We start from the raw sequence: 8,025 nt of genomic DNA, 5'->3' as shown, positions 1-8,025 counted from the left end.
CTCCTCCCCAACAGCACAAGCAAACACTCCCCCTAGTACATTGGTTCCAGTCCTGCCCAGGTTCAGACCGTCCGGTTTGTACTTGCCCCAACTCCTCTGTGTCGGCCGGCGCGGACACAGGCTGAATGGCCTCCTTCTGTGCCGTAAATTTCTGTGATTCTAAATCTCTCCGCCTCAGTATCAAACTATTCTCTATAACGCTCCTGAGAAACGGCTTTGGATATTTTACCAGGTTGAAGGCGCTATATAAATCCAGGTTGGTGTTGTGAGGTGATGACGCGCCTGTTGCCCAGGTTACTCCATCTCGCAGTCACTGGGACCCTGAAGCCCCGCCCACTAATTGTTCCTGCCCAAGTTGCCCGCGCTTGCGCCAGTGACCCCGCTGACCCGGGCCTGTCACCGCGGGGCAAACCCGGGTTCTGTGGGCTCTGATTCTGACCCTGAGGCCTACACCGGGTGTATATGAAATCTCCCAGGCCCACCCGTGGGTCCACATCCTCCCCCGCGCCCACAATCTCCTACCACCTTCCCGAAGCATCCGGTCGACTGACATCCGTCTTCTCCGCCCGCGCATGCTCAGTGCGGGAGACCCGGGCTCAGCCCCGCCCACCTCGGACTCCAATTTTTGGAGGACCAACCGCCCGCTCGGTCCTCCAGCCTCGCCCCCGCTGTTTCTATTGGTCCGGAGCTGCCGTCAATCTCCCGGGCAGTGTGAGCTGGGCATGCGCAGAGCGAGCACTGGAGACGCACGGACGCTGAGACGAGCTCAGGCTGTAGCCGGACTCTGTACCGGGTGAGAATCAGCGAGGCGCAGGAGAGTCATCGATCGGCAAATGGGCGGGGAGGCTTCATAATGAACTGGTGTAGGCCGCAAGCCCCGAGTAATAACCCGAAACTCCAGCGTTTGCAGCGATGGGTTTTTCTCCTGGTAACTGGCCCAGATTCACCGCCATCTTTATACAGGAAGGCGGGAAGGTTCAAGTGCAGTCCGCTCGCTTCATGGCGTGACAGCGCATGCGCAGTCATCATAGCACGGGAACCGAGTTTGCGGAGCATCGGTGTCTGTTCGCAACCGGGTCCAAGTGCCCGGGTGTGAATGTTAATTCCTCATTTATTTTATTCATTCTCCACCGTTGGATTTCTCACCATCTCTCCTGAAGGCGTTGGTAAGTGCCCAGCTTACGGTTTAGATCTCACACAATTCTAACAGAAGAGCCCCAGAGCTGGCCCCTTTTTACCATCCCAGGGTTAGATTTCCCATGTACAGTCCCATGGTTGGAATCCCCATGTACAGTCTCAGGTTTGGAATCCCCATATACAGTCCCAGGGTTGGATTCCCCATGTACAGTCCCAGGGTTGGAATCCCCATGTACAGTCTCAGGTTTGGAATCCCCATGTACAGTCCCAGGGTTGGATTCCCCATGTACAGTCTCAGGGTTGGAATCCCCATGTTCAGTCCCAGGGTTAGAATCCCCAAGTACAGTCCCAGGGTTGGATTCCCCATGTACAGTCCCAGGGTTGGATTGCCCATGTACAGTCCCAGGATTAGAATCCCCATGTTCATTCCCAGGGTTAGAATCCCCACGTACAGTCAAAAGTTTTTAACCCGGCGCACGAAAGCAGAAATTCAGCTTTGGTGTTACAATTTCATTGGTTACAGGCTGGAGTGAGGAATAATTCACTTACAGGCCCTTTTAAATTTGTGTGGTTGTGTATTCAAATTCCCAGTAATTGTAATCCTGGATTTAAAGGAGAGGCGAGCTGTGTTTAAATCAAATAGTCTGTTTGGAGATTCTCTGAGAGAAAGATCTGGTCAGCTTGAAACTCTGAGAGTGTAAGAATCGGTTAGAAATTTACAATTAATTTTTAACCAATATTTATTCCCACAGGGAGGGGGAATTCTGTAATAAGGAAGGAACCGGACAAGATTTGAAACATTTTAACACAGGATTCACGGTACTCTTGCATTTGGGATCTTTATTTTGTCCACTCGAGGATTTAGATAACAGACTTTCTTCTGTGAATATAGATCTGTATTATTGGGCCATGATCTGTTTACATGTTTGTCTTCTGTTAAATAAATTTGTTGAGTGAATTTAAATTTAAAACCAGGTTTGCAGGTGTGATGCTCTGTTAACATCAATGGTGAGAAAGATGGTGTGAGCACATGCTAAGTCCCTAACTGAAAATGATTAACAGACTGGGTTTTGGGTTGAATCATCCCCAGCATTTGAAGGAAAATTGTATAGAAACTAGACTTGTCTGTTCTGAATTTCTATCATGAACTTAATGATGACTTTTGTAAACTCCTTTTACAGGATATTAGAAGGGGAGGATTTACAGACGAGAAACTCAAACCAAACATCACATCAAGATCTGACAGAGTCGTTCGATTCATCAGGACCTGAATATCATCAGCCTTTGAATGTGGAAGGAGAAATGTTTGTCTGTTCTGTCTGTGTGACTGGAAAAGCACTGAGCCACACACACCCTAGTGAGAGTGTTCCAATGCACTGACTGTGGAAAGACCTTTAGCCAGTTTCACAGCCTGAAAAATCATTGCACCATTCACAGCGGGGAGAAACTGTACATGTGTTCTCTGTGTGGACGAGGCTTCAACTGATCGTCCAACCTGGAGAGACACCAGGACACCCGCTCCATGGAGAAACCGTGGGGACTGTGGGAAGGGATTCAATTACCCGTCTGAGCTGGAAATTCATCGGCGCAGTCACACCAGGGAGAGGCCGTTCACCTGCTCGGTGTGTGGGAGGGATTTCACTCAGTAAGGTACCATGTTGACACATCAGCAAGTTCACACTGGGGAGAGGCCATTCAGGTGCTCTGTCTGTGGGAAGAGATTCACTCAGTCATCCAACCTGCTGGCACACAACAAGCAAGTTCACATGAAGGAGAGACCGTTCACCTGCTCTGAGTGTGGGAAGGGATTCACTCGGTCATCCGACCTCCTGAGACACCAGCGAATTCACATTGAGGAGAGGCCGTTCACTTGCTCCATGTGTGGGAAGGGATTCGCTGTGTCATCCAACCTGCTGGCACACAACAAGCAAGTTCACACGAAGGAGAGGCCGTTCTCTTGCTCCATGTGTGGGAAGGGATTCGCTGTGTCATCCGACCTCTTGAGACACCAGCAAATTCACACTGGGGAGAGGCCGTTCACCTGTTCCGTCTGTGGGAAGGGATATGCTCGGTTAGCCGTTTTCCAGAAACACTGGCGACTTCACAATGGAAAGAGGCCGTTCAGCTGCTCTTTCTGTGGGAAGAAATTCACTCAGTCATCCAGCCTGCTGGCACACAACAAGCGAGTTCACACGAAGGAGAGACCGTTTACCTGCTCTGAGTGTGGTAAAGGATTCACTCGGTCATCTGATTTCCTGAGACACCAGCGAATTCACACTGGGGAGAGGCCGTTCCCTTGCTCCATGTGTGGGAAGAGATTCGCTGTGTCATCCAACCTACTGGCACACAACAAGCAAGTTCACACGAAAGAGAGACCGTTCCCTTGCTCCGTGTGTGGAAAGGGATTCGCTGTGTCATCCGACCTCTTGAGACACCAGCAAATTCACACCAGGGAGAGGCCATTCACCTGCTCTGTGTGTGGGAAGGGATTCACTCAGTCATCCGACTACCTGAAACACCAGCGAGTTCACAATTGACTGCATGAGTTGGCTTCCGGAACTGAACCATGTTCATTCTGGCAGTTGGGAGTTTGTTTCTGCCGATGTTAAAACCCCTGTAACTGGGCTATAGTTTGATATTCTGTAAATGTCAAATAAATCAGCTTTCTTTTAAACACCGTGTGCCTAGTCCTTGATATCTCAATGATAAGACGAGCTGATTGAGGACTTATTATGAACTGGATGGAATCTATCTTAAAACGGAATTCCCTCAACTTTTTAAAAGATGGATGTACACGATATCCAAGTCTGCCATTCGGTTTCACCCGATGGGGAATATTCTGATAACCTGTTACTGTCACGCGGCAAAGCAGCATTGTTACTTTATCATCAGTTTAATCAAACTCAATGGGCAATCCGATCTCCAAAGAGAAACGTCTCCTTAAAGCTGATGGTGTCGGTAGTTCTGCAGCTTGTTTGTTCTTTATTTGTTCATTCTCGGGATGTGGGCGAACCAGCCTGCATTTATTGCCCATCCTTAATTGCCCCTTTAGAAGGTGGTGGTGAGCCGCTGCCTTCTTCAACTGTGCTGCAATCGATGTGGTGAAGGTGCTCCCACAGTGCTGAGGTCAGGATGCTGCGTGACTTGGAGGGGAACTTGGAGATGCCAGTATTCCCATGCAACTGCTGTCCTTGTCCTTCTACCTGGAGGAGGTTGTGGGTTTGGAAAGTGCTGTCGAAAAAGCCTTGGTGACTTGCTGCTGTAGATGGTGCACACTACAGACACAGTGGTCCTCATGTTTTTATCCAAGACACACCTCAGCCCAGTCATTTCTTCCCAATGTTGATGCAGTGGTTCAAGAGGTGCCGGGTGTCAGGAGCAGTATCGAGGGATGGGTGGGACAGTGCACTGTGAGGAGAACACAAAGCATCTGCAAAGAGATATGGACAGGTTAAGAGAGTGAGCAATAAGGTGGCAGATGAAGCATAATGTGGGGAACTATGAGGTTATTCACTTTATTAGGAAGGACAGAAAAATTGATTTTTTAAATTGTGCGAAAATATTAAATGTTGGGTGTTCAGAGAGGCTTGGGTGTTCTCGTACAGGAAACACTCAAAGTTAGCATGCAGGTACAGCAAGCAATTATGAAGGTGAATGGCATGTTGGCTTTTATTGCAAGGGGGTTGGAGTACAAGAGTAAGGAAGTCTTTCTACAATTGTACAGGGTTTTGGTGAGACCACAGCGTCGAGTGTAATATAAACAGAGACAGGGTCCAGTGTAATATAAAGAGAGACAGGGTCTAGTGTAATATAAACAGAGACAGGGTCTAGTGTAATATAAACAGTGACAGGGTCTAGTGTAATATAAACAGAGACAGAGTCCAGTGTAATATAAACATGGACAGCGTCCAGTGTAATATAAACAGAGACAGGGCCTAGTGTAATATAAACAGGGACAGGGCCTAGTGTAATATTAGCAGAGATGTGATGTAGTTATACAATCACATAATGTTACAGCACAGAACGTGTACATTTACCCCACTGGTGTCTGTGCCGGCACTCATTTGAAAGATATAACCAATTAGTCCCACTCCCCCTGCTCTTTCCCAATATCCCAATCAGTCCCACTCCCCCTGCTCTTTCCCAATATCCCAATCAGTCCCACTCCCCCTGCTCTTTCCCAATCAGTCCCACTCCCCCTGCTCTTTCCCAATATCCGAATCAGTCCCATCCCCGCTGCTCTTTCCCAATATATCTGCAATTTTTCAATTCAAGTATTGACCCAATTTCCTGCTGAAACTTATCACTGAATCTGCTCCCAACACCCTTTCAGGCAGTGTATTCCAGATCACAACAGCTCATTGCGTATTTATTTCCTCATTTCCCCTCGGATTCTTGTGCTAGTTAAATCTGTGTCCTCTGGTTACAAACCCTTCAGCCTCTGGAAACAATTTAAGAACATAAGAGCATAAGAATTGGAAGCAGGAGTAGGCCATACAGCACTTCGAGCCTGCTCCGTCACTCGATATCATGGCTGATCATCGATCTCAACTCCACTTTCATGTCTGTTCCCCATAATCCCGTGATTCCCCTTGAGTCCATAAATCTATCGATCTTAGCCTTGAATATACTCAATGACTCAGCATCCACAGTCCTTTCAGGCAGAGAATTCCAAAGATTCACAACCGTCTGAGTGAGGACATTCCTCCTCAACTCAGTCTGAAATGGCCTTCCCCTTATCCTGAGACTATGCCCCCTATTTCTAGACTCTCCAGCCGGGGAAGCAACCTCTCAGCATCGACCCTGTCAATACCCCTCAGAATCTTGTACTTTTCAATGAGATCCCCTCTCATTTTTCTAAACTGCAGAGAGTATAATCTACTCAATCTCTCCTCAGACACAACCCTCTCATCCCAGGGATCAATCTAGTGAACCATCGTTGGACCGCCTCTGTGGTCTCAACAAAACCCTGTACAATTGTAGAAAGACTTCCTTACTCTTGTACTCCAACCCCCTTGCAATAAAAGTGGGGAAAATGCTTGAAACTATCATTAAGGAAGAAATAGCGGGACATCTAGATAGGAATAGTGCAATCAAGCAGACGCAGCATGGATTCATGAAAGGGAAATCATGTTTAACTAACTTACTGGAATTCTTTGAGGATATAACGAGCATGGTGGATAGAGGTGTACCGATGGATGTGGTGTATTTAGATTTCCAAAAGGCATTCGATAAGGTGCCACACAAAAGGTTACTGCAGAAGATAAAGGTACGCGGAGTCAGAGGAAATGTATTAGCATGGATAGAGAATTGGCTGGCGAACAGAAAGCACAGAGTCGGGATAAATGGGTCCTTTTCCGGTTGGAAATCAGTGGTTAGTGGTGTGCCACAGGGATCAGTGCTGGGACCACAACTGTTTACAATATACATAGATGACCTAGAAGAGGGGACAGAGTGTAGTGCAACAAAATTTGCAGATGACACTAAGATTAGTGGGAAAGCGGGTTGTGTAGAGGACTCAGAGAGGCTGCAAGGAGAATTGGATAGGTTAAGCGAATGGGCTAAGGTTTGGCAGATGGAATACAATGTCGGAAAGTGTGAGGTCATCCACCTTGGGAAAAAAACAGTAAAAGGGAATATTATTTGAATGGGGAGAAATTACAACATGCTGCGGTGCAAAGGGACCTGGGGATCCTTGTGCATTAATCCCAAAAGGATAGTTTGCAGGTGCAGCAGGTAATCAGGAAGGCGAATGGAATGTTGGCCTTCATTGCGAGAGGGATGGAGTACAAAAGCAGGGAGGTCTTGCTGCAACTGTACAGGGTATTGGTAAGGCCGCATCTGGAGTACTGCGTGCAGTTTTGGTCACCTTATTTAAGGAAGGATATACTAGCCTTGGAGGGGGTACAGAGACGATTCACTAGGCTGATTCCAGAAATGAGGGGGTTACCTTATGATGATAGATTGAATAGACTGGGTCTTTACTCGTTGGAGTTCAGAAGGATGAGGGGTGATCTTATAGAAACATTTAAAATCATGAAAGGGATAGACAAGATAGAGGCAGAGAGGTTGTTTCCACTGGCAGGGGAGACTAGAACTAGGTGGCACAGCCTCAAAATATGGGGGAGCCAATTTAAAACCGAGTTGAGAAAGAATTTTTTCTCCCAGAGGGTTGTGAATCTCTGGAATTCTCTGCCCAAGGAAGCAGTTGAGGCTAGCTCATTGAATGTATTCAAATCACAGATAGATAGATTTTTAACCAATAAGGGAATTAAGGGTTACGGGGAGAGGGCGGGTAAGTGGAGCTGAGTCCACGACCAGATCAGCCATGATCTTATTGAATGGCGGAGCAGGCTCGAGGGGCTAGATGGCCTACTCCTGTTCCTAATTCTTATGTTCTTATGACCCTGTCTCTGTTTATTTTACACTAGACCCTGTCTCTGTTTATATTACACCAGACCCTGTCTCTGTTTATATTACACTGGACCCTGTCTCTGTTTATATTACACTAGGTCCTGTCTCTGTTTATATTACACTGGACCTTGTCTCTGTTTATATTACACTAGACCATGATTCTGTTTGTATTACACTAGACCCTGTCTCTGTTTATATTGCACTAAGTCCTGTCTCTGTTTATATTACACTAGACCCTGTCCCTGTTTATATTACACTCGACCCTGTCTCTGTTTATATTACACCAGACCCTGTCTCTGTTTATATTACACTAGACCCTGTCTTTGTTTATGTTGCACTAGACCATGTCTCTGTTTATATTACACAAGACCCTGTCTCTGTTTATATTACACAAGACCCTGCCCTGTTTATTTTACACTGGACCCTATCCCTGTTTATATTACACTAGACCCTGTCTCTGTTTATATTACACTT

At 46.9% G+C, this 8,025-nt stretch overlaps 1 protein-coding gene across 5 annotated transcripts; it reads left to right on the top strand.

Annotated features, from left to right (window-relative positions):
- Positions 1-725: 725 nt before the first annotated feature.
- On the top strand, positions 726-3,822 carry LOC139250444 (zinc finger protein 623-like). Of its 5 annotated transcripts, none has more exons than XM_070872847.1 (3): positions 736-793; positions 1,890-1,956; positions 2,319-3,822. In XM_070872847.1, exon 3 carries the CDS (start codon positions 2,793-2,795, stop codon positions 3,672-3,674), a length of 882 nt encoding a protein of 293 aa, XP_070728948.1. In that variant the 5' UTR covers positions 736-793; positions 1,890-1,956; positions 2,319-2,792; the 3' UTR covers positions 3,675-3,822. The 5 variants fall into 5 exon arrangements, with proteins under 5 accessions (XP_070728951.1, XP_070728948.1, XP_070728946.1 ...); XM_070872845.1 differs by having other exon boundaries at positions 746-1,166; XM_070872850.1 differs by lacking the exon at positions 1,890-1,956 and having other exon boundaries at positions 726-793.
- The last annotated feature ends 4,203 nt before the right edge of the window (positions 3,823-8,025 follow it).

Source organism: Pristiophorus japonicus, unplaced genomic scaffold (genome assembly GCF_044704955.1).
Source record: "Pristiophorus japonicus isolate sPriJap1 unplaced genomic scaffold, sPriJap1.hap1 HAP1_SCAFFOLD_375, whole genome shotgun sequence".
Taxonomy (NCBI): domain Eukaryota; kingdom Metazoa; phylum Chordata; class Chondrichthyes; family Pristiophoridae; genus Pristiophorus; species Pristiophorus japonicus.
The sequence above is the reverse complement of the archived record's forward strand: the minus strand, read 5'-3'. Positions and strand labels throughout refer to the sequence as shown.